The sequence below is a fragment of the Aspergillus eucalypticola genome, assembly GCF_003184535.1.
Source record: "Aspergillus eucalypticola CBS 122712 chromosome Unknown BO83scaffold_16, whole genome shotgun sequence".
In the NCBI taxonomy this organism is placed as follows: domain Eukaryota; kingdom Fungi; phylum Ascomycota; class Eurotiomycetes; order Eurotiales; family Aspergillaceae; genus Aspergillus; species Aspergillus eucalypticola.
In genome coordinates, this window is record NW_020290290.1 from 630,293 (window position 1) to 654,814 (window position 24,522).

The following is a 24,522-nucleotide window of genomic DNA, read 5'->3' on the forward strand; positions in this document are numbered from 1 at the left end:
TTGAATCGTCTACAACTGTATGATGGTGGAGGTCCGGATATCGTGGTGATCTCCAAGTCAAACCAACACTGACTAACGATCTGCAAACATCTCCATTCTGCCCTACGGTAGATCACGATCTGGGCGCCGAGGAAACTAGGACTTAGATTGGTCTTAGTAACGAAATTCTAGGTAATCGCTGTCAACAGGAGATTGCAAAGCTTCGCTGGTATAACAATTTATGTAGTTAATCACGAAAAAACCATAGGTAGGCAAAGAGCGCGCCAGTGAACTACAGCATAACGCCAAATGCTGCAAATGTCTGATATCATGATATCATCCAAGATTATGTACAAATGTTTCACTTCAACTGATCCTCGCATAGGTCGTAACATCCTAATGTTTGGGATGATATTGGTACAAATGCCAGTTCTCCATCACCCACCACTCTGCCACATGGGCGGCATCACGCACCCAATCCACCGCATCACTGCCGTGTTCCTTCTCCAGCCTCTTGGCAAGATCGACCAGGTTGAACTCCGCCACCGGGTGCTGCTCCTCCGGATCCTGCTCAACGTTTGTGAACCGCCACTCGACGTCGTCGACCAGCGGAATCACCAGTCGGTATTCGGGATGGGCAGCGGACCGCACTGCCAGCCATGAACCACCAGTGTTCATGACGGTGAATTGCCAGTTCTGGCGGCCGTCCATCTCCGGGACGAGCTCGCGGATCATCGACTGGCCTTCGTAAATGGAAAGCAGATCCTGCGCAGTGTGGGTGCTGTTGGGCCCCAGCGAGGACGACTGGATCAGCAGGTCCAGAATGGTAGGGACCACTTGTTGAGTGATGACTGGGGTGTTGACTTCAATGGATGGAAGATGAGGATGAGCAAAAACCATTGGAATGTGGAAGCTGCCGATGTGGGGGTTATCGTATGGGGTGACACCTCCATCATTCGGAAGGGAGAGACCACTGTCCCGGTTAGTATGCGACACATGAAATGACGGAGAACAACTTACTGATCACCAGCCATGACGAGCAATGTCTCGTTGATAACGCCCTTCTCGGTCAGGATGTCGATGATCTCCTGCAGCCAGTCGTCGATGTATCCAATCGTGTTCAGGTATTTGTTGATATCCTCATTGGAATTGGTATTTTTCGATGATACCATCTCCTCGTATGCGTTGTCGGGCATTCCCCACGGGTGGTGCGTTGTGCCCGTCAGATGCGTCAGGAACAGCCGGCGGTGGTTGTGTTCCGCATCGTCGAGCGCATCGCGCACGTAGTCGCCCAGTACCATATCAGGGTATCCATAATAGTTGACCTCCTTCGACGAGGAGGCCGAATGCGTTGCATTTGCCTGTTCCAAAGACTCTTTGGTCACGACGTCAAGGAATCCCAATTTCGGTGTGAGCTTGTCCTGATTATCATAGCCCTCGGTGACGGACTGCATCCATGCCGAATGCCATGGCCAGGTGCGGTAGTCGGATTGATCAGTGGTGCGGTTAGTATCCACATCATCCTGGTGGTTGAATGCATCCAGGATATGCGGCATGCACGGCTGATAGATGTGATGGTTGTATTCGCGGTTAAAGTCGGCGACTAATGGCGTCACTCCGCAAACAGTCCCGACAAGACTCTTCAGGGTGTAGGTGCCCGTGGTAAAAGCGTTGCGGGCACTGATGCCGCCATATGACCGTCGGCCGTAATCATGCTCGTTGTCGTGACCGAATCCCGCGTCAAAGCCGGTTAGGAACTCGGAAGTGCGGGTAAGATTTGCGACGAGCTTTTGAACGTCGTCGGGGATTTTCTTATCAGAATAAGTTTTGGCGATGCGGTTCCACATGAAAGCGTCCTTGCGCAGGGGAAAGACGTCACTGCGAGTACTCTCCAACTTGATAAGAATAACATGTTTAATGTTGACGTTGCCGCTGGACAGGACCTCCTGCAAGGAGTCCAACACCGGGTTCTGCAGGTTAGGCACATGCAGCGGATCACTTTCGGGGTTGTAGTGCAACCGAGGCACATCCGTCCTGGTCCAGTCTTCGAAGCCAGGCAATCCTCCCTTGGGCAGCCAGTCCCATTTGGGTACCTTGTCTAACGGTGTGCGACTCTCCAACCACTCATAGTCGCCGGGCAGCCCCCCAGCGCGGACAGGAGAGTGTCGGTGGCCACCGATGAAGGGTGCCACTGGCAAGGCTTCTGACAGGAACATGTAGGCGGGATCCCAGGGTCGAACCACGCGCAGCAAGACCAAGCTGAGGAATGGGACCCAGACGGCCAGCTTGATCAGAATTGAGTGTCCCCGTCTCGTGGCAGATGCAACTCCACCATATGGCTCGAGAAGGTGGATCGAAGAGCCATCGTCACTCTTATCGTCGAGATAGTCATCCACGCCGATCTGCTCGTAGATCTCGGGTTCCGGCAATCCAGATCTCGGGCGGAACGCACGAACCCTGCTCATACAACGGAACAAACATTTGAATGGTTGTCCCAGGATTGTGAGGATGCCACCAACAACGCGATGCAGTGGTGCAGACAGAAACCATGCTACAGTGAGCAGAATGCCTTCCACGATCAGGAATCCTGTCAGTCCCTGCAACAATGTGCGCACGGCAGCGGCATCGCGGTGGAAGGTTTTGGCTTGTCGCCAGTGAATTTCGGCACCGGTGACGATGTAAAAGGAGGTATTTGCGGCGGTCATTCCGGACATGATTAAACTAGATTTATTAGTGATTGACAGGCATTTTCTGGTATGTGCACAGCCTACCTAAATGGTACAATCACCAAAGCTGATAAAAGTGCAACAGTGCGCCAATGAAATTTCTGAGTGAAAAAGCGGATGAGGAGGGTGAGAATTACATCCTGGAAGAAAAAGGTCGAACCCCAGAGGAAGAATTTAGGAGGAGGGAGAGAATGGATGTGAGCGTAAAGATGCAACAATTTGGCGCCAAAAAGTGCGATGAAGGAGACAGTGAAGAAATATCGGCGTGTGAACTCCCATGTGTAGTCGAAGAACTCGCCAGGAGATGTACGCAGGCGCTGTAGGGCAGGGCCACAGCGACGGAGGGGATTGAAGAACTTCATGGTGCAGCAGGAAAGTCACAGTATCTCAGCAGACGGACCGCATGGCACCACGGACTAAGAGCACACCCATTGAAGGGTGGAGGGACGGAGATGGCGTGACCGGGATGAGAGCCCGGAATGATGGAAGAAGGCGTCAATGGAGAAGGGAATGAGGGGTTCTTCAGGAAGAGAGGAGGAAGAAGAGGAGCAGGAGGAGAAAGAAAAAGAGGAGAGAGATGGAGAAAGAAGAGCAGGACGCTATGATGATGGAGGCCTGAGGAGGTGGAGTCTTTCTCACAGCCAGCAATCACGGATAGAGCCGCAGTTTCAATTCACAGCCCTGCATCCAAACAGGCAATATAGCACGCTGGCCAGTCCAACGAACCTGCGAACTCTAAAACAGGGTGGTTCACGGTGTGCCAACCTTCAAGCGATCTAGTGACTTGTGGACTACCAGTAGTGCTCCGAGACTAGTGGTCTCTACTACACAGTACTACCCAGCACTACACAGCACTACACAGGACTAATGACCGAGGATGACTTGCGATGGATGCCTGGCGCAGAGAAAGTTGGACCCTGAGGGCCCTGGACCCTGATGATCCACCAGTAAGATGGGAAGCCATTGGCTGTGCAGGCGAGAGCCGGTAAAATTAGAAGCAGCGGCGTTGCCAGACGTGCCCCGAAAACCAATCAGCCTCCGGGCCAAGACCCGCAGACCCTGGGAAGTCAGTCTGAGACAGGGGAAATCTTAACTGCAATTATCATCGGTCGTGTGTTCCGGGGCAAATCCATCCATCCCAAACATCGTGTTCCATTGATTGCAATAGGGGTACCACTAGATTGATTTCATGTTTGAGAATGATTTTGTCCCCCACCGATCGATAGATACAAGCAAACAGCTCTCTCGGTCTAGTTGCCACTATCACCAACGATCCGCAGGCTTGTCTCCCCCCCCAAGAACACGTGGTGAGGACCTTCCCTTTCAGTTGGAATCAAAAGATGCATCTTTTATTTTTATCCCAAAAGGGAGGTCTGATGCCCCAGAGGAGTTTAGTTTGGTCCCTCCGGGCGTGACCACATTCCTTTTTGGGGCCCCCGAGCGGGGGGTTACATCCGCTCTCACCAATCAGTAAACAGACCGCCCGTGAATGCTCCACTGCCAAGGCTTCCAGAGAAATCTCTTGTCCGTTCATTTATTCCCTTTTGATTGTTGTTATTCACAATTTTCCCTCTGCCTCTTCCCGTTGTCTCACTTCAACCTGTCTTACATAGCCCCCTTCTGCCCAATTGCTATTGCCTCTCTCCTCTTTTGGCCAGTGAACAGTCTCCCACGTTACATCATGCATTGACGTGCCGTTATGGTTGTGTGTAATTGTAGGTTCAATTCTAAACTGCAGCAAGCAGCAAGCAGCATGTAGCACGTGTGGTTTCCTTCATATGATGTTAGAATCCGCTCATTTGCAGGGATACATGGGACCAGCTGCAGTCTCGCTTCCCCGCTCATCCATCGGGATTATTCTCCTCAAGCAACTCACCTGCACGAGACCTGATGCTGATGTGGGAAGCACCTCCGGGTTGTCAAACCTATTGGGGAGGAAAAAAGAGGAACAATGTCCTTGGCACACGGCAGTCCCACCGGATTCCTCTCTTATTCCCGGCTCTTTGACTCTCTTGTTGTCTCTCTCTGTCATTAATTATAGACGTGGTGGATCGCGGCGGATACATGGCATGGATCCGGACATCACCGCCATCACCTCTTAAAACCCGAAGATGAGTGTGCAGCTCACTACCAACAAACACCCTGAGTAAGATGATCATTGACCCCTCAAAGCCCTGCATGGTCTTGGCTTGGATGCGTCAAAGCGCCGTTGACAGAATTAGTCATGTTGGTTCCATCCTGTATCGCAGGCAGAAAACGTGTCACCGTTTGTGTTGCCTAATGCTTTTGTTGGCGATTTGGGTGTTACCTAATGCTCTTTCAAAGATTTAATTTTATTATATGACATGTTACACTGCTAAAATATGTCGCAGAGGTACTGCCAGGGGCCTTTCACGTTTGACCTCGTTCCCCGCGGCACTCAGCCTTGCCTTGTAGACCCTGCATTGCCAAGAGTAGTGAGCACATTGCTGTACCTATCAGGCGCTCCGAGCTTAGTCCCATCCTCCATCGTGCTTTTTTCCTTATTATTGACCTACCAGCTCGGGTTTGATCAAGAAGGATGTGGGATGACTGAAAGGATGTGGCAGTGATGCCCTCAGTCATCCAAATATATATCCCACCCACCATCCCACCACTCCATCCGTTCGGCACATGACAAAGTCTCGTAACTTCGCTACAGCTACTAGTAAGCAAACAGTAGTTCTTCGGATTGTAAACTAGTAAATATCTTGTTCAACACTCACCCTTAGTAATATGATCTCTGTCAGCCGGGCATCGCAGTCCAGCCCAGCGAAGATCCTTGCGCCCTGAGGGATTTGCCAACTCAATCATCGCGGGGAGACCTTCGAAACGTCGTCGATCATGACATCACCCAGAATATGAATGTCACATGCTGACAATCAGTGCGCCCAATGTAGCTATCTGAGGCCCTAAAATCTCACTAAATACAGTGAGAGAAATTGCATGTTGATCCGCAGAAAGCACTCCCGGAAGGATAGAGCATTCGGGTCAACCCAGGTGTGAATATTTACATATGATGTGAGATAATTTGTGTTAAAGATGAGTGTGCATGTAATGGGTCCATTTGCCTATGGCTCTTCTCTATCCTAGCAGGAAGCTACTTTTTCTATAGAAATATAGGGTACTAAGTTTGCGTACTATTTTACGTTCAACTGCAAATACACATTAGGTATCAAGTTGCTCCAAGGAAAACCAGCTTAATGCAAGATTCATAGGAAATTGAATCAGCATAAGGGTCCACACCCTTCGGATCCTAGTAATCTCAGATGTCATGTGGATCGCTACGTCAATGTACATGTTTCACACCGCAGATATCAATTGAATACTGACTATGGGCGTCAGGATAGTAAGCCATGAATCTTGAAGCTTCGAAAGCACACCATTCGTCTCGAGGATAGACAGATGACTCTTATTGATATCTTTGATGGTTTTGCATCTAGATTCTAGTTAGTACCATCCCCTCGCGTGTTGAAATTCAACGAAAAAGGCGAGTCAAGTCCACGAAGTACAAGGACCGTCAGCTGTTCCCAGCGGGTGACTACACGAACCAATCCCTTGGCGGTACTGGTATCAAATCATGGATTAGCGAAGCTCAAGACTCGGTCCGAAACGATGATATTGTCATCTGGCATACTTGCGGCTTCACTCATAACCCACGTGTAGAGGACTTCCCCGTTATGCCGGCCGAAATGGCACAGGTTCGGCTGAGCCCTTATAACTTCTGCCTTTTCAATCCAGCGAACGATGTTCCTCCGTCCACACAGGCATTCAACAAGAGTGTGGAGCTTACAGAGAAGCCCGCCAGCCATGATTATTCCGGATGCTGCTCCCAGCCTTAGAGCCACCTGTGATGTCTCCGAAGCTTCGATTTGTAATGGAAAGAGAATACTGTGGCAAGTATGAGGATACCTGATGCTGCTTTGCTGCATAGTTAGTCTGCAATAACGGGGATTGAGGATCTTTAAGGGGTTCTGTCACTTTGCATAGGAAGCAAATAGTTGGGAACTGACATGGAACGGCAGAAGGGCTAATCCTGGAGTGTGACTAGCCTAATCCAGTCTGTCTTCGCTGTACTATACTAGAATCATATACTTGAATATTATGAAGCAGAACGTCAGTTCCTCCGCCGCAACAGTATTCAACTGGTTCGTCAACCTCGTGAATAGCGGTGCGTATGTAAGCTGGGTGTGTGTATGTGTTATATACATCCGCTTTCGAAAGGCCACGACGATGCAGGGACTTGATGTTGCGGGGTTGCCGTATCGGTCGAGGTTTCAGCCATATGCTGCGTATTTTGCTGGCTGTTTGATCTTTTTGTTATTGTGGTTGAATGGGTCTACGGTCTTCTTTCCGGGGCAGTGGGATACCTCGACGTTCGTTACTTCGTGTTTGGGGATTCCGATTTTTGTGGTCTTTTGTTTAGGGCATGGATTGTATACTGGGTGGGGAGGATCTTGGTTCATTCCGTGTGAGGAGGTGGATCTGGTGACTGGGATAGCTGAGATTGTTGCTGCGGAGGTTCCAGCTTCTAGACACTCTGGGAGGTTGTTTGAAGGGTCTAAAAATTATGTTTGAATAGATGACTATATATTAACACAGTGAAATATTATGATCCGGGTTAATTAGTAGCGTAGTAAGATAGTAAAGAAACCATGGGCAGAAGGTCAGACCCATCCACATCTACTTTGTCTACAGGAGGCGTCTCTCTACTTAGACACACGAGCATGCCTATTCACTATTACGACTCAAGACATTACAATAAATCCGTATCACGAAGCAGCAGCCTAAAGCCTACCACTTCCACCCCCTCGTAGCACGCCAGTAAACTCCTCCAGCCGCCAAAGCCACCCCCAAAAACAACGTAATATTACTGATCAGCACCTCCTCCTTAACCCGACCAACGTGCGTCGCCTTCTTCTTCTCCACTGTCGCAGCCCCATCGCCCTTGAAAAGGAAGTCCGTCCATCGCACCTGAGACACCTCCTTCTGGTACTCCACGACCTTGAATGGCCAGTTGTTCGTGATCAGGCCCTCATCAGTCTTGTACCAACTTTGGCAGTTTGGGTCAGCGAAACTGGTTTCTGCCAACTGTTTCTGGACCCGGTCGTTGTATTCGCGTAGCACTTCTGGGCGAGGTTGAATAACCAGTGTTTGGTCCTTTCTCTTCGCATCGGCTACGGCTCGGATCAATGTGCTTATGTATCGTGATTGGGCTTCGATCATGAGGATGATGGAGTTGTGGCCTATCTCTGTCAGTGCATGTGTCCTTGAAGGTCTTTATGAAAGGATGGACACACCCAAGTTTGTGTTGGGTCCGTAGAGCATGCCGAAGTTCGGCACATCCTCAACAGTCATACCGTAGTAAGCTCTTGGTCCACCCTTCCAGATATCTTTTAGTGCCCGGCCGCCAGCACCGTACACCCGGATCGGGTGCAGGAATTCCGAAGCACGGAATCCAGTGGCCAACACGATGAGATCATACGCTTGCTCGTCGCCCTCCGTTTGGACACCCGTGGCTGTGATACGCTGGATTGGCTTGGTATTGAGGTCAACGTGACTCGAATTCAACGCTGAATAGAAGTCGTCGGAAATGAGAATGCGCTTGCATCCTATGGCATAGTTGGGGGTCAGAGTGTCCAACAATTCGGGCTTGTCGGGCAACTGGGTTTTCATCCATTCCTCTGCAGCTTCCTCAGCTTCGCGGGCCGGGACCGTGCCGGGGGTGACGAGGATGTTGTATGTCCATTCTCGGAAACGCATCTGCAGGACTCTCTTGCACCAGCGCACGGGAGGTACATATGACAGTAGGAACTGCTGGAAAGCGCCGACCGGCTTGTTGAAGCGCGGAACGACCCATTTCGGACTGCGTTGGTAGATGGTTATATGAGAGGCGGTTTTGGCTATTTCAGGGACAATCTGGATTGCTGAGGCGCCTGGCATAGCTGTCAATATATGATGCTGAGTTTTCTAGTGAGAACGGAGTAAATACCATTTCCGATAACCGCAATTCGTTTGCCGGAGAAGTCGTAGGTCCAGTCCCATCTGGCTGAGTGAATCAACTTGCCGGTAAAATGATCCAGACCTGGGATTGAGGGATAGCTGGGCACATTGAGTTGTCCGACGGCGGATACCAAGAAGTCCGTGGCGAGCTCATACTCCTCATGGAATTCGCTAGCCTTGGTGCCATTCAGGGCAACCTGGACCTTCCATTGCTGTTGCTGGTCGTCCCAGCGGGCTTCCTGTACGGTCGAGTTGAACCGGATGTATTGATAGAGGCCGTATTTCTGAGCAATATCCGTGAGGTATGCCTACAGGTGCGTCAGCGTCTTAAATGCATTGAAAGCAAGGCAGGATTACCAGAAACTCTTCCTGCGCCGGATACTCAGCTGTCCAGTCGGGACGCTGCTCAAATGAATAGCTGTACAGGGCGCTCCGGACTACACGGCTGTTAGCTTTTATACGCGCGAACATGTTGGGCCGGTCGCTTCTGACCGTCGCAGGCACAGCCTGGGTAGAGATTGTTGGCCCAGGTTCCTCCCACAGCGCTTCCCTGCTCGAGTATGACGAACTTCCGGATGGGGGTTCGACGGAGGAGGTCGATTGCCATGCATATACCTGGGGAATTGTTAGCAACAGAGTTTATAATTTTTCTGGTCACAAGCAAGGCAAGGGGATAATGTCATACCTGATACGCCAGCCCCGATAATCACGACAGTAGCACGAGTATAATCATGGTTCCCCACATGGTGAACGTAGTTGGAGGGCATGATGAGAGTGAGTGGTATTAGAACGACTTCAGGGGAAGTGAAATGCGGTGAATCGAGAGATGGGAAATGCTTTCTTCCTGCTGGGCGACTTTGTACCAACTTCCAACCCCGCTCGCGTCGGGGAGAAGCACCTCGGCTCGACACATTCCCCTCTCGCCCTACATCGCCGAGGATGGGAACAATAGAGCGCTCAATATCAACTCTATCGATCATTGGTAACCTAGCTGTAGCTATCGCATTGGCATGCATCAAGTAGGTGTTGTAGACCCATATTGAGCCCCTCATTGGCCGCGGGAAGGGGGGGGGGGGGGGCCGAGACATCAGTGCTCTTCAATATGCTAACTAGCTAGTTAGCTAACTAGCTGTTAACTAAGCGCCGGCCCCGGTTCCTTTGTAAATCAACCATTGGACTTTTGTAGCGACAAACCCAATACCGAGTGTGGACTAATATGGATGCACAGGACTGATAGATCACGTCCGTTACCCTCATAAAGCCAAACATGCTGGATGTGGACTACCATCCACTACTGAGAAATCGACCACACGTCAACAGCTTTTGCATTGAGAATAGCTATTCTTGAACAGATATTCCGGATGCCTGATCGATGCCTTGAGGACATTTTGACCAAGCCACAGGCGGCACAGGCATGCTCACAGCCGGGACTCATACGAATCAATCGCACTGTCATAAGCGTCGTCCACATCCCCGGTCCCTTGTCGGATGGTCTCCTTATCAGCACCAACAGCCTTATTCTGCAGTGCCACAGAAAGGGCAATTGTCCGGCTCCTCATGTTGACCAGATTAAGCCTCACTGCAGAGCCCACGCCGGCGCCGATGAAGAGATCTCTCTGGAAATCAAATTGTCAGAATATTCCGCAGAAAAATGACAGTTTTCAGGATAGCTTCCAACCTTCATCACAAGTGCAGCAATTGAGGTTCGCATAATCGGCTCCAATCCCACCAAGGATTCAGTCACGCTGTTGCTCTCCTGGGCAGTCCATTCCGCCGTGCTGTTTGTGTCGGCCGCCACTCCCTCGAGGTCCTTCTCCAGGCTACTCTCCTGGTGGAAGATTTCGATCGCAGCGGGAAGTGTTCCGTCGTAACGATAAACGGATGCACCGAATGTGCCTATGTTGGCATTCAAGGTGGACAGACCACGAAGGACATTTGAAATGTCCCGCTTGATGACATGCGAGGTGGCAAGCGAGATATAGGCCAGAATGGCGGTCCCCGTAAGTGCGAAGCGCATTTTGGTAGCTGGTTTAGTGGTTGGTGTCCTTTCTGCTGTCTTGTATCTCTTGTTATTGCTGAAATCAAGCAGGTCTGACGCTATATATATATATATATACAAGTTGACCGTGAAGTTGAGACTTCAACCTGGAAACAGGCGGTCTATTCTGTATGACTTTCGCCAGGGATGCTGTACAACAGGGGTTAAGTTCATCCGTAGACTAACTCCGTCGCATGATGGAATCCATTGTTCGGGCATTATGTCTCATCGAAAGAGTGATGCCCCTCTGGTTGCAACAGTTTCACCATCGCGGATGAAGCTTCGAGCCATGCTGATGTCAGTAGGATCTTTTCATGAACTCCCGTCTTCCAATGTACAAATGTAACAGTCAGGTTGGTGGTCGGGGATTGTAAGTTCAACGTTGATATACTGTCTTGGAAAGACAACATCCCGGCTGGGGCAGCACTCACGATTCTTTCCCCAGTGTCACACCACACCGGGCTTTTGGCAGGTTATGATACACACTAGTGGGACAAACCAGTGAATCCTCGTCAAAGGCGAATTTCTCCGACCGATGATCGCTACGGCTCAAGGTTCACTAATGCGCGGGGACCACACACGAGCACTGACAGCACACGACACAGACAATGCATGGCTATCATTCGTAATGGCAGAGACCGTGCGTTCGCTCTGGCCAATCAAGTTACTGCCCATCACGTCCATGTCAGCATAGAACAGACAACATCGGCGTGAGGTCTTTCATACCTCGCGCGAAGAATGCAAATAGCAACGGCAATATATGGAAAGGATACCGGGCGTCTCCAACTCCTTGTGCACCTAAATTTCCAAAAGTGCGACAACTAGCCTGGTGGAGTCCCTGGGCCGGCTCATGTCCGAAATACAGCCCCCCCATGAGGGAGGCAACCCGAGAAAAGCTCACCTCGAACTTCTCTGCGAGACAACAATGTCCGGGCCAACCAGAACAGAGCCAGTTGAGTCGGCGTCTGGAGACCACCAGATGCCAAGATGGGCCAACGATCCATGCGTCCACAACGACCGGGGAGAGAGGAGGTTCTTGTCGCGCTGCATGGCTTGAGCAGCCCAGAGACCAGCATGTACTCCGTAGACAGCGGAGAATTGATTCCGTGCGAGTGATGAGCGGCACAGACGAGGCCTGGTCAACTGCTAGCCAAGTGGATGCTAATGTGGGCAGACCAGCTGTGACCGAAAAAAAAAAAAAAGAGCTGAGCAGCGCCAGCGACCGCACAACAAATCAGGCTTCGAGGCTGGATGATCGATGAAGCAGACAAGGTCGACTGATTGGTTGTCACACCAGCACGTTATCCACGAAGAGGCCAGGCCACACCAGGTGCGGCAGAAGGTCCACGCGTATCCAGACACCCAGCTATACCCGTGCTGTCTACTGTCTATTGTCTACCGTCTACTGTGTACACCGTTCTCCGTACTTGGTTGATATAGTATTAGGTGAGGGACAGTTCTCACGGGGAAAGGATGCCGACAGCCGGCATGAGAGCGACGCCCGTAAGCAAGCCGACCGTGGTGGGAGCGACATACCGACCGACTCCCTCACCGGGAAGCTCAGCTTTTTGGCTCTCCGTGGGACCTAAACCGACTCGAGGGAGCCGTATCTAGTGCTTACCAATGGCAAGTGGGGAATAAGCCTCCAAAAAAAACAGCCCGGGGATTTTAGTGTCTTGTCTGTCTGGCGTCGCAAGTTGGGGTTGGGTTTTGGGGCTGATGGCATTTAGCCTAAAAGCCGGTGGAGGGAATCACAAAGGTTCCCAATTATTAATATTAACACTGACGGTGAAATAGGTTGCTTGTTCTTCCTAAGGCAGCTGAGTTCTGCCTTCTTTCCTTGTGGTACACGATAGGAAGATATGGTGCTTACCACGGAAGAGTATTTATTGGGTGCAAATGGCAGCAGCTAATCTATCTCGCTAGCAGGGGAAAAAAAAATCCAACGCGGTGTGGCTGATTCTAGTTTGTTGTTAGACCAGAATCAGCTCACCGGAAGCATCTCGGCCCAACAAGGGCAGGGAAACAGTTTTGCTGGACAGCATCCACGGCAAATGGAACAGCCGGCGGGGGGTCGGCAATCCTGCCTGGGGAACTGTGTATCGGCCGGGCGGCCCACGACCGTGCGGATTCGGTGAGTCAGAGAAACAAGGGCAACTCCACGGGGAGACGAAAGGATGGAGGAATAAGGAGGAGACGATCCCCTGGAGTGCAGCGACACTAAGCGCCTTTTGGGTAAGGCGGCCAACATCCCGCCTTTATCGGCCCTCTTTTCTGGAATCCTCGCCCGGATGCCACGGCGCCCTAAAGCTTGACCGAGGCTTGAACCTGACCCTCAAAGCTTGCCTCCCGACACCGGATTACCCTGTAACCAGCTCGGTCATACCCCGAAGAGATGGAGAACACGGCTGCAACTGGAGAAATCTGGAGTCGAAGCTTATGTGCCCTCCATCTCATTGGTAGACCATCTGCAACCCTCACCGGCCAGTGGAGTTGGGTCATGGCAAGACTGCAATCGGGGAACGTCACGCGGCGGGCTGCTGATGCCCTTTTGCCCCTCGCGCCGCAGATATTTCTTTTCCGTATTAAAAGTCTTTCGTCCCCTGATGATCTGATCTAACTTTCTTGTTCTGTATCCTGTTGACCTGACATCTCCCCCTGTGCCTGGCGTCGCGACCATGACCGAGGAATCCCACGTCGGCGACCTGTTCGCCACTGCCGACCAGAAGCAAGAGATCTCGGATGTACACCGTGAGACTCTTCCGCTGGTCGTCACCGAGGAGGAAGCTCTGGCTCGCGCCAGGAACCAGCCTGATGAAGCCCTCCCCTTGCGTATCACCTTTGGCCCGCAAGATCGGGACAACCCGCGCTGCTGGGGTTACTGGCGCAAGTGGTACATTACCTTGTTTGCCAGTTTTCTGAACGTTATCACGTATGTCTACTGCCAACCTCCTGTATCTCAACCCTACTAACCTAAATCCAGCACTTGGTCTTGCGGTTCCTTCTCCTCCGGAGCCACCGGCATCGCGGAACATTTCCACGTGTCTACTGAAGTCACTACATTATGTCTGTCCATGTATGTGCTGGGATATGCCATTGGGCCTGTCTTGCTGGCTCCTCTGTCCGAGTACTTTGGTCGCCAGCCCGTCTACATCGTCTCGTGGTTCATCATGTCCCTCTTCCAGATGCCTCTCGCACTGGCTCCTAATATTGGCACCATCATTGTCTGCCGTTTCATCGCCGGTTTCGCCGGTGGTGCCCCCTTGACCAACACGGGTGGTACCATCAGTGATCTGTGGGAGCGTAACCACAGTGGTGGCCCTATGGCATTCTACGGTCTCAGTAGCACATTTGGCCCGCCCATGGCCCTGGTGGTTAGCGGCTACATCGGCCTGAACCTGAACTGGCACTGGATTTTCTGGATCATGATGGCCATCACTGGTGGCACCTGGATTGTGCTGGTCCTGACTGTCCCGGAAACGCGCCACAGCATCATCCTGCAGCGCAAGGCCGCCCGCGTGCGCAAGCAGATGCAACGCGAGGGATTGCGCTCCGCAGAGACCACCACCGACCTCCACGCAGAAGACCGCAAGGGCCTGCACCAGCTGTTTGCGATCACCCTCACCCGTCCCTTCCGCTTTCTGTTCACCGAGCCCATCACCACCTTTTCCGCCATCTACAACGGCTTCCTCTACGGGCTGGTCTACCTGTTCAACGAAGCCTTCCCTCTCGTCTTTGGCGAACCCAACGGCCACGGCTTCAACGTCGGTCAACAGGGTCTCTGCTTCCTGGGTATGGCCATTGGCCCTATCATCGCCTGCGCCCTTTCCCCGCTGCAAGAGCGGTACTACCTGCGCCGCGTGGCCGAGAACAGCGGCCGCAGTGTCCCGGAAGCGCGCATGTGGATGGCTCGAGTCGGCTCGTTGCTCATCCCGATCAGTCTGTTCTGGTTCGGCTGGACCAGCTACCGCTCCGTGCACTGGATCGTCCCCATCATTGCGTCTTCTTTCTTCGGTGCGGGTCTTTACATCGTCATTCTTAGTATCCTCAACTATGTCGTCGACAGCTACCAGACTTACTCTGCCTCCGCGTTGGCCGGTGTCATCCTCGTCCGCAACCTCGTCGGTGCTGGCTTCCCGCTGTTCGCTACGCAGATGTACGAGAAGCTCGACTACGAGTGGGCGTCCAGTCTGCTGGGCTTTATCGCCATCCTGCTTGTGCCGATTCCCTTTATCTTCTTTTACAAGGGTCGTGCTATTCGGTTGCGCAGTCCTTGGGCGCGCGAGCACTTTGACTCGGATGAGGATAGTCCGCACTAGTCTAGTCCTACCGAAAAGTGCCTGTCTGTATATAAATGCATCCGTATGACGTTATGATAGCAATTAGATATTACTACCACACATCTTTCATCACATCCCATTCAGTCTTACTAATAGTTGTAGACCTGATGCTAACTCCACTGGGCCTTGACGTCGACGTTCAACCTCACACTACTACTGCTACTGCTACTACTCGCCCCACAATATATATTTTCATGCATCACCATGCACCCTGTCTGCAAACATCCACAACTTCATTAACTCAGAGTCTCGCAGCATAATTATGTTGAATCCACAGACACAATCTCAACTACAACCCTATAATCCGGTATCTCTATCGCTAAAAACGACAACAGTGTTTATGGCGAATATAGCCCCGGTCGCAGACTAGGCCGCTCATGCAGCCGGCAACCACCGGAAGAAGAAGAATACGTCAACGTCACACACGTGGAATCTATCCAACTTCCCACCTAGATATTAATATCAGGAGAATAATATTATGCCAAGTTGTGCCATGTCAGGACCCATCGTGGAGGACGGTGACGTTGGACTGTGGGGACGAGCGCCTCAGTCTGGGGAATTCAAGTCAAGAGTTAAGAGGGTCACTACTGGATCATATTGCATAATAGAGTTACTATATTAGGTTAGTCTGGTATCGAAGGTGGATTATGTCATGAAGATGAGTAAGGGGGTTAAGACTAACTATATTGGGAAGGGATTGTTCCTTGCTTGCTGTGATGGGCTGTTATTATTGTTATTTTGGGTGAGACGCGAAACGCGAAAGTGGAGTAAATTTGTGTTATTACTCTCTATGTATCCGGGTAATGAATGTACTCTGGTCTTCAAGGGAATAAGGGCATAACTGACATGGACTGGAGATCAATGACTGAGACTATTTGTGTGCGGTCGTCGGGCGCCACGTAGATGTTACCCATGTGTAGATCGGTGTGCCAGAGTGTAGGCTGTGCAGATTGGCCCAGTAAGGGATGAGTGTCTAGCATGGGCATTAGGCGGATTGTGAACTCGAGGAGCCGAGCTTGTTCATCCATGGTGCCTTGGTAGAACATGGCCGATTTGTTTGGTATCGTTGAGATCGCGCTTTGCGATAGATATACCCAGTTCCGCTAATGTGGTCCCTATGAATGGTGATTTTGAGTAACGTTGGAGGTGCAGAGACGGACAAGGGCCTTGATCTTTAGAATGGTCCGAAGGGACGTCGAATTGACGATCAGGAGAAGGGCCGATACCAAATGATTGCGATGGATCAACATGGTCATCTGGCAGTAGAAATTGATCATCTGCGTACTGTAGATGGTCGCGCGAATAAAAACCACCGTAGGCAGGAAACCGGATGACTGATAACTGTGCCTCGAGCTTGGTCAAGTTTTGAATAAGCTGCAATTTCTCAGATTCTGTCATGTCACCCCATACACGAACCAAGGGGACACCACTAGCCTTTTTCCATCACGATATACTCGGCGCCTACGGGATTGTCCCTGTCTGAAGACCACGGAAGAACCCGGGGAACTGGGATTGTGGTATTTCTGCGTACTACACAGTCACATCAGTGATCACACGCGTTGGAAAAGGAGAGAGCGAAGGACGACGTACAGTATTTAAGGACACCCACCTCGGATGCAGTTATCAGCCCTACAGGTCCAGCAATCCGACAAGGTATTTTGGCAACGACCTCGGAACCGTTCTCCTTCTTCATCAACAGAGCCTTGCTAAATCCACCCTCCATTTTCTTCACGCTTGCCACGGGAGATGGAACGTCACCCAGAGCCGCAGCTACACTGCAGAGAGCATCGACATCGAATTTTACGTAGTGTCGAGCCAGCTGATGCTCTTCATTGACCAGGAAATGGCCGTTTGTATATGCAAAAAGTTCACCCCGGCTGATTGGCTTTCCTACTTGGATATCAGTAACTTAGTTATGGCCGCTTTGTTGTTTGACGGGCAATTACCACGACAACGGATGGATAGCGGGGCTGTTGGCTGAGACTGTCGTATCCTTCTGATCCCTCTCAATATGGAGAACATGGTATTCTCTGCGGTTGTCGTGGTATCAAGGCAAACAATGGATGTGTGAGATGAGCCAAGGCATCATCCCTGCATGACTACTAGACCACAATAGGATTAGTGTGTGTCTGATACGTTCTATGCGCTGGTCGGGTAGCATATAAAGTCGCCCTTGAAATGTTGGTTACTGACTAGTTGTAGCTGTTATTCGACGTGATTATTTACCAAAACTGAATTTTCTGTTGTATGACATCTTAGTATTGATATGCGAGGGCCGCATTTGCAGATACCTCATCCATCATTCCGTGAATAATATTTATAATTCATTCATACAAGCCTAACGTGAGGCTTCATCGATGGGATGCCTTCCCCCTAGGATTGAATCGAGACAAAGATACTGATAATGGTGCCATAGGTTGTACGCAACATCATAATCAGGCATGCAGTTGCGCAACAATATCCTCCACACTTCATCTTCCTCACAATATGAAAATGAGACACAGAGACTCACACCATACAGGCATGTACGCGGCCGTCTCCCAATCAATGATTCCAGTAACAGGGCCATCCTTTACCACGATATCGCCGTAGCTAAGGTCCCCATGGGTAAAGGTATACGGCGTAACCGGCGGCATCCGGCGTCGGAGTAGTCTCCGCACGGCCTCGGGAACAGAGTCATGCAATGCACCCTCCATTTCTTTCCAAAGCTCTTCATCTGAAGCGAATGGGCCGCGGGGACAAATCTTTTGAAGATCTCAAAAGCTAGCGGTGGGTAATATTGGTCTGCGCTCGAGGGATCGCCCACAATCGGACTGAAGTTCGCGAAGTTGGAGCAGATAATCCGCTGTTTGTTTTGCGATGTTTTCTCTCTCCTCCGCAGAGAGTTTCCGCCAGGCAGTGCTTAGTGGCTCGCCAAGAACACATTCCATCAACATCAGGCTATGATCGCCTCCTTTCCAATCCTTGAGAATCTTTGGGGCTGGGATCGATGTCTATTTCTCGACAAATCGGATATTGGACGCCTCGTCGCTTGGGATATGGCGTCCCCGATCTTTGAGGACCAGCTTGGATCCAATCGACCAGACACCTAGGTCGGTCGACCGGTAAAACAATTTGACTTGGCTTTTGTAGATGTAATCAGTTTGAGAATGTGGTTCCGAGCCGCAGGTCATGCAGGCATCTGGGGAAGGCATCTTGAACAGTTAGCGAGGTGATATTTGGGGAAATTGATGATGGGGAGTCCCGAGGGCTGATGAGAAAAAAATAACTGTTCTCCTACAGGATAGACATGTTTTAGGGATATTTTGATAGACGAATTTATACTGAGACTGCGCCTACCCCATGTCCAGCCATAAAAGAACAGGGTGCTGCCGTCGGTGAAAGGGGTGGCGGGAATGGCCGAGAATTCAAGCCTCTTCCTGCATAGAAACCGCACCTGATCGTATGGAAGAATTCAAACCATAGAGACAGACAGCTGGGGTTAGGCATATGAGTAACTTCATGGACGGTGCCCATCTACTCCGTATGTCAGTCTCTAAGATGGGGATTTCGCAACACCCAGGCGAGTTGTGAAAACCCAAACAAGCGCCAACTTAGCGCCATCTGCAAGCAATGCTTGAAGAGCGAATAAAAATCTCAACTCCACCCACCATCACAGAATCTCACTATTTCTAGGCTACAGCCTAGTCGGCCAGTACTAGGCTCCAAGGCACAGCTGGAGTGATAGATGCCTCCAAATTACCTTGCCAACTGTCTAAGTTCACCAACATACATCCGCAGTTCTCAGATGGCACGATCTAATTCTCGTCTCTAGAAATATCCAATCCTACTATACGCACCTCACAAATACGCCGGACTTTGGCGCTACAAAAACACTACCTCCATTTTCCAAGTTGGTGTACTCATTCCCAAACCAGGCTACGTCCAGCTAACCATCGACAGACAATGTCGCTCATTACCGGTGATATCTGTCTCACGAGGCTTTGGGAGGACTCCCAGACACCTGGTAATGAAGGAGCTGTGGTCAGGCTGTGGAGCCATCTGTTCATGAAACATCTCTTCTCCGGAAAAGACTGGGTTGTATTCTATAGGCCCACGCCAGATGATTGTCCCCGTCAACGACTGGATATTACTATAGAGCTTTATAATATACGTGATGCCAATTTCGATGTCGATTGTCGATGTCGATGTTGACGTCGATATGATGACATTTTGCATTTATGAACCTGTGGCGATGGATCCCAGTCTTCAGGATCTTGATGGGCTTATGAGACATGCATTCACAGTCTGTATGGCCTATCTTCTAAGTCACCATAATTTGTCAAAGGTGTACGCGTTCACGGCATTTGGTACTAAGTGTAGAGTATGGTCTTGCTCAAAGGAGGATGAATGGCTGGAGCCGCTGTTTGGCTCGGTGGATGGGTCTGATTCTCGAGGTTACGTTGATATCCACTCGCCTGAGGCTTTCCGGATCAATGGAGAATGAATGCGGAGCCTATGATCATGATAAATTGTTAGCAGAAGGTAACTCCTGTATCCACCATCAGGACTTTTGAATGAGAATCTGTGGTTGCGATGCAGTTTTGTTCATCCCATTTTGGTCATTTTATTCTTTCCGTAAGCCAACAGTCATCTCTCACATGTGCCCCGTAGATGGAGTTCTGTAGGCACTATTACGCAGCAAAAAGCGTCTGATCATGTGTCTGCGCAACGTATGTCAAGATTCCTGTGACACTGATCTGACAATTACCCGATATTGTAGAAGCCTCGGTCTCATGTTGATATTGATTGTATTCCGCCAAAGACGAAGTCGAAGTCTATATATTGCTACGCACATTTGTCTTATTCGATGCTTTCGGATGCATCAAGTAACTGAAAAGAAGCGTAGTCTATAAAGCCACAATTTCACATGGCATGGTCATTCTGCCGATTATTCTCGTCAGGTCTACAGGCGCCGTCGCTTCAATCGAAGCGTTGTGTTAAATCCCTAGCGCTGGAGTATACGTGAACTTGGGTTGGATTTCTGGGAGCTTTAACAAACCATGTAGTACCAACTACTCATAGTAAACGACAAGTCTATCGCCCAACTCGCTAAACCACCATGCGAGTATCCCTTGACTAGGCAGAGGTTTCCATTCACCTCGATGCACAGTGGCCACTACTGGGTCCTCTGCATTTCGGATGTCCTTGATAGTGTCCTTTTCATTAACCGCCCCTGAGGCGACAACGAAAGGACCGCATATCTCTTCGTCCAGTCCATAATCCCAGCGAATCTGTCCATTGGACTCGATGTGACCATCGGCATAGAACATCAAGATACCCAGACAAGGATGATGCGACTGCGTCCGGTCCCTGCACACTTGTACCTTAGTCACGCCCCTTAATGTGGCCTTGGTCATATACCATGGTACGAGGTCGTCGCGGGGATGGGCCCTTGGAGGCCCAATGGCGTAACGTACTGGGACCGGGGCTCGAGTCTCGCCATCATGCGGGCTATGGCAGGTAACCCCAAACACCGTCATTCTTTGGAACCTCAAATCCATGCCATCGTGAATTATTCCGGAAACTGGACCATCAGTGTCCCGAACCATAGGGCGGTATCTACTATCTCTAGTAAAGGTGGGTGGATATACCGCTCCGAATGTCATATCCCTCCCGAAGGATGTTTGTACCTAGCCGGTCAGTTCGTGAGATCAGATATGAGATGGAAGCACTAACAATTAAACCATCGAAGTTTGTTCGTCCGTCGGAATGGCCCAACCGCCGATCCCAAACCTTTAAGATATCCTCTTGGTCATTCAACGGGAAATAGAACCAGTATAAAGATGGGTTCGTCTGTGGCCCTCTACGGGCATGCACCTGTTCGAGAAACTCCCAGAACGCTTTGTTCCGGCCCGAGAAGTTGTGGATCCCGAATATGCCATAGGCGCCTGTGCGGACGACAAGAATGCCTTCTACCTGGGGTCCAAGTTTCATATGGTGAAGTTGAGCCTCCTGTAAGTCGCCTTGGCAGATACCTTTTAATGGGTGGAAAATGGGCGGATTCGGGGAGGTCCACGTCGACGGCAAGAGACGTGTTGCTTCGTCATTGTCGATTTCAATTCTCTTTATTATAAGACGCTAAGTACGTCAGCTGATGCCCAGATACCGAGGATAGAGTTGCTTACTCCACGGACAACCCACAGCCTTGGTTCGAAATCCTTTACGTCGTATATCTCGTACCATGGTGACTGATCTTGTGTCGGAGTAGTTTCACGGTCGAGAAACTGGATCCAACGCACACCCAGTTGGTCCGTTGAAGCGATGATCTTGTGAATGGTCTGGGGTGGCTGTATGTGGAAAATTTCCATTCCTTCAGTCGCCTCAATTGGCATATTGCTGATCTGTGATAGGTACCAATGATCTTGGCAAACAATCCGCGATATCCACAAGTCTTCGTCGAGGTCAAGCTCTTCATCCAAATCCTTCTCGCTTTGTCGAACACAGTCAATGAGCCGGTGGGCCTCGCCTAGGACAGCCAAGTACCAGCATGGTCCAACGAACCCTGCGATCCTGCGTCGCAACTCCGGGGGCAATTTATCAAAAAAGCTTTGCTTGAAGGACTCTGCGATAATGCATGAGGTATGCTTAGACGAGAGACCCTCCAGAATTGTTCCGGGATGTCTACGTGGATAACTCTTGCCATAAAGTACTTCCGTGTCAGTAGCGTAATCCTTTATATCCTTCATGGAGGGTCTGTCAGATGGGCCGAAGCTGGCCACCAAAAGCTGATAACACCGGGTATGAATCCATAGTTCTGGAATTGGGTTGCCATAACACTCTCTGCATTCAATCCCGCACTCACGTACAGTCTGGAAAGATACTTGGTCCCTGTCAAGGTCTGCGATTGGATTAGATGATACTGCGCGAGGTTTGAGGGGCCAAAGGCTCACTTATTATCCGTTCACCACCTGTTGGCCAGTCCCCGCATAGAGCACAAGCACTCTGTGAAAGATGGACTCCTTGCGACATGACTATGCAGCTGTTCGTGGGCGGAAATGTTTGCTATCGACGGGCAATCTTGAAGATGGCTGATGGGAACTGTTGTCACCCAGTGCCATGATGCTGACGCACTAGTGGGAGCTGTAATAATATTTATATATTGTGTAGTTGACACACAATACTACTACTACTACTACTACCACGTAATACAGCTTCCGATGATTCGATTGAGATACAAGCGAACGAAGAGCTTTTCGGGATCTGCCCCTTATCAATTAGGTGTCCTTGTTCCTCTTTGTAGGTCGTTCCTACGCGTCATCGACTGGGATCTTATGGAAGAGACGCGAAGGTCCAAGTGCTGGGGATATTATCACTGCCGAATGGCAAGCATATTGGGAATTTGCATGGTACTGCCCTTCAATTCGGCTGTCCACTACTGTTTATCCTACAATATTGCTTTGTTCAGTAGTACTAGATGGGTGATTTGGGCTGACCCGCATATTCCGTGCTACCGACAGGGCATTGGTTCTCAACCGGAAGCCCTGGGGTACTTCCGCTCAATTTGGTAGTGGGCCTCGGAAGTTGTATATAGTATCGATGAGAAGCACTGTTAAGACAGCACTTTTACACATATGCACTGCTATAGAGGGCACAGAGGGACTTCTTTCGAGGTTAACCAAGGTTCAACGACCGGATCTCGTATCCATCGCTCAACCGTGGAATCTCCCTCCGACTGACTTTCCCCGCGATTCCGGCCCAACCCTCAACTCACTACCACCGGGAGATTGCCGTATCTTCACAACCTCTGGAGATTATATCTCAACAGAAGAAAATTGGACTGCCCCTAGGATACACCCATGGCCTTGTATGCCGCTGCCCGTCAACGCCCTCACCGCAGCATCCACGACCCGGAGGTGCGCCCGCTGCGTCTAGCCGTCCTTAAAGCTGCCACCATCAACCTGCTCATCTTACAACTCCTCTTCCTTGGTCTGTTCTGCTATCTGTTCGGGTCCATCTTTCAACAGACCACTCATATACATAATCTCAATGTCGTCTTCGTTGACTACGATGGCGGGGCCATCGGTCAGGCCGTTCGCACTGCCTACCAACAGCTGCAAGGGTCCGCCTTCCCGACCCTCCGCGAACAGTCAGCCCAGGCTTATCCCAATCCTGCGTCGATCATCTCCACCGTCTGCAATATTCACTACTGGGGAGGTCTGTACATCGTCGAGAATGCTTCTTCGCGCCTATCAGCTGCTCTCACCGGCATCGGGACAGCAGCCTACAATACAAGTGATGTCATGACCCTAGTCTGGAATGAGGCGCGCTACTCCACCGTCGTAGATTCTGCTATCGAGTCCAACATCCTGTCGTTATCTGAAGCTACTCGCATCATCTACACCACTACCAACGGCCCTGCCATCCTTCAAACTATGAACACCTCTGACCAGACAGCCATCGCCACCCTCGCCGACCCCTGGACGCTCTCCACTATCAACATCCAACCCACCACCCAAGGCTCCCGCCTCATATACAACACTCTAGTCGTCATTCTTATCCTCATCCAAGAGTTCTTCTACCTTGGCTACCTCAATGGCCTCTACCAGCAATTCCACCTGTATACTTCAGTTGACGCGCACCGCATCGCCATCATCCGCCAGCTCATCTCAGCCACATACACCTTCATCGGCTCGCTCTGCACGACCGGCGCCATTTGGGCCTTCCGACATGGCTGGCACGTTAACGGCGCCCAATTCATGATTACCTGGATGGCGCTGTGGTTGTTCGCGCATCTGAACTTCCTCGTCTTGGATGTATTTACTATTTGGCTAGCACCGCCATTCGTTCCCATGGCCCTTATCTCATGGGTTGTATTGAATGTCTCGTCAATCCTGTTGCCGTTTGAGCTGTCCCCGGGGTTCTACAAATGGGGATATGCGCTTCCCGCGCATTCTATCTTCCAGGTGATGGTGGATATCTGGTCCGGTGGTTGCAATCCCCAACTGGATTATGCGTTGCCGGTTTTATTCGCGTATGAGATTGTCGGGATGGTGCTGAGTAGCCTTGGGGTGTACCGTCGGGCGCATTATGCGGTGTTGGCGGAGGAGGCGAAGAAGGAATCGCAGGAGCGCTTGGCTGTTGAGGCAGAGGGCGAGGCAGAGAAGGAAACCCCCGCTACTAATGGAGAGGAAGGATCGGCCGGGGTGGCAGAGGCAGAAGAAGGGGAACCATCAGAGACGCAGCCAGAAGGATTTGGAGAGCGCATCAGGGAGGAAATGTCGCGGCTTGAGAGAGTGCACACAACCAGGCAGAACACGGGGCCATCGTTCGATCTACCATACACTGACTAGCTACGGAGCAGAACCTATAGTATATAATCTATAGCGATGACTAGGATGGCTTTTCCACTGCACCTTATGCGAAGCACCCTCGTTCC

At 50.8% G+C, this 24,522-nt stretch overlaps 9 protein-coding genes across 9 annotated transcripts; 3 read left to right on the forward strand and 6 right to left on the reverse strand.

Moving 5' to 3' along the window:
- Positions 1-169: 169 nt before the first annotated feature.
- Positions 170-3,351, reverse strand: BO83DRAFT_340391 (sulfatase domain protein). Its single transcript, XM_025528579.1, has 3 exons — positions 2,751-3,351; positions 1,000-2,700; positions 170-952 (listed from the first exon to the last, which is right to left on the reverse strand). The coding sequence occupies exons 1-3, from the start codon at positions 3,065-3,067 to the stop codon at positions 376-378; spliced, it is 2,595 nt and encodes an 864-aa protein (XP_025387071.1). The 5' UTR covers positions 3,068-3,351; the 3' UTR covers positions 170-375.
- Positions 3,352-7,492: 4,141 nt separating this feature from the next.
- BO83DRAFT_438409 (flavin-containing monooxygenase) lies at positions 7,493-9,493 on the reverse strand (the record flags this gene model as incomplete). The annotated part of the gene is made up of 6 exons (XM_025536086.1): positions 7,493-7,969; positions 8,024-8,659; positions 8,716-9,034; positions 9,084-9,163; positions 9,219-9,341; positions 9,412-9,493. 6 exons carry the CDS (start codon positions 9,491-9,493, stop codon positions 7,518-7,520), a joined length of 1,692 nt encoding a protein of 563 aa, XP_025387072.1. The 3' UTR covers positions 7,493-7,517.
- Positions 9,494-10,144: 651 nt separating this feature from the next.
- Positions 10,145-10,743, reverse strand: BO83DRAFT_428242 (cell wall mannoprotein 1 family protein; the record flags this gene model as incomplete). The annotated part of the gene is made up of 2 exons (XM_025535399.1): positions 10,145-10,342; positions 10,405-10,743. The coding sequence occupies 2 exons, from the start codon at positions 10,741-10,743 to the stop codon at positions 10,145-10,147; spliced, it is 537 nt and encodes a 178-aa protein (XP_025387073.1).
- Positions 10,744-13,004: 2,261 nt separating this feature from the next.
- On the forward strand, positions 13,005-15,131 carry BO83DRAFT_438411 (MFS transporter). Its single transcript, XM_025536087.1, has 2 exons — positions 13,005-13,696; positions 13,748-15,131. Exons 1-2 carry the CDS (start codon positions 13,443-13,445, stop codon positions 15,081-15,083), a joined length of 1,590 nt encoding a protein of 529 aa, XP_025387074.1. The 5' UTR covers positions 13,005-13,442; the 3' UTR covers positions 15,084-15,131.
- A 794-nt stretch (positions 15,132-15,925) lies between these two features.
- Positions 15,926-17,126, reverse strand: BO83DRAFT_389943 (uncharacterized protein; the record flags this gene model as incomplete). The annotated part of the gene is made up of 5 exons (XM_025532829.1): positions 15,926-16,137; positions 16,199-16,533; positions 16,570-16,634; positions 16,714-16,994; positions 17,051-17,126. 5 exons carry the CDS (start codon positions 17,124-17,126, stop codon positions 15,926-15,928), a joined length of 969 nt encoding a protein of 322 aa, XP_025387075.1.
- A 316-nt stretch (positions 17,127-17,442) lies between these two features.
- On the reverse strand, positions 17,443-18,277 carry BO83DRAFT_399867 (aminoglycoside phosphotransferase family protein; the record flags this gene model as incomplete). The annotated part of the gene is made up of 4 exons (XM_025533359.1): positions 17,443-17,579; positions 17,617-17,859; positions 17,911-18,097; positions 18,167-18,277. The coding sequence occupies 4 exons, from the start codon at positions 18,275-18,277 to the stop codon at positions 17,443-17,445; spliced, it is 678 nt and encodes a 225-aa protein (XP_025387076.1).
- Positions 18,278-18,857: 580 nt separating this feature from the next.
- On the forward strand, positions 18,858-19,590 carry BO83DRAFT_418175 (uncharacterized protein; the record flags this gene model as incomplete). The annotated part of the gene is made up of 2 exons (XM_025534807.1): positions 18,858-18,996; positions 19,047-19,590. Exon 2 carries the CDS (start codon positions 19,261-19,263, stop codon positions 19,588-19,590), a length of 330 nt encoding a protein of 109 aa, XP_025387077.1. The 5' UTR covers positions 18,858-18,996; positions 19,047-19,260.
- A 545-nt stretch (positions 19,591-20,135) lies between these two features.
- Positions 20,136-21,832, reverse strand: BO83DRAFT_447567 (uncharacterized protein; the record flags this gene model as incomplete). Its single annotated transcript, XM_025536648.1, has 3 exons — positions 20,136-20,670; positions 20,738-21,224; positions 21,272-21,832. 3 exons carry the CDS (start codon positions 21,830-21,832, stop codon positions 20,159-20,161), a joined length of 1,560 nt encoding a protein of 519 aa, XP_025387078.1. The 3' UTR covers positions 20,136-20,158.
- A 1,110-nt stretch (positions 21,833-22,942) lies between these two features.
- Positions 22,943-24,436, forward strand: BO83DRAFT_447575 (SNG1 family protein; the record flags this gene model as incomplete). Its single annotated transcript, XM_025536649.1, has 1 exon — positions 22,943-24,436. One exon carries the CDS (start codon positions 22,943-22,945, stop codon positions 24,434-24,436), a length of 1,494 nt encoding a protein of 497 aa, XP_025387079.1.
- Between the last annotated feature and the right edge of the window lie 86 nt (positions 24,437-24,522).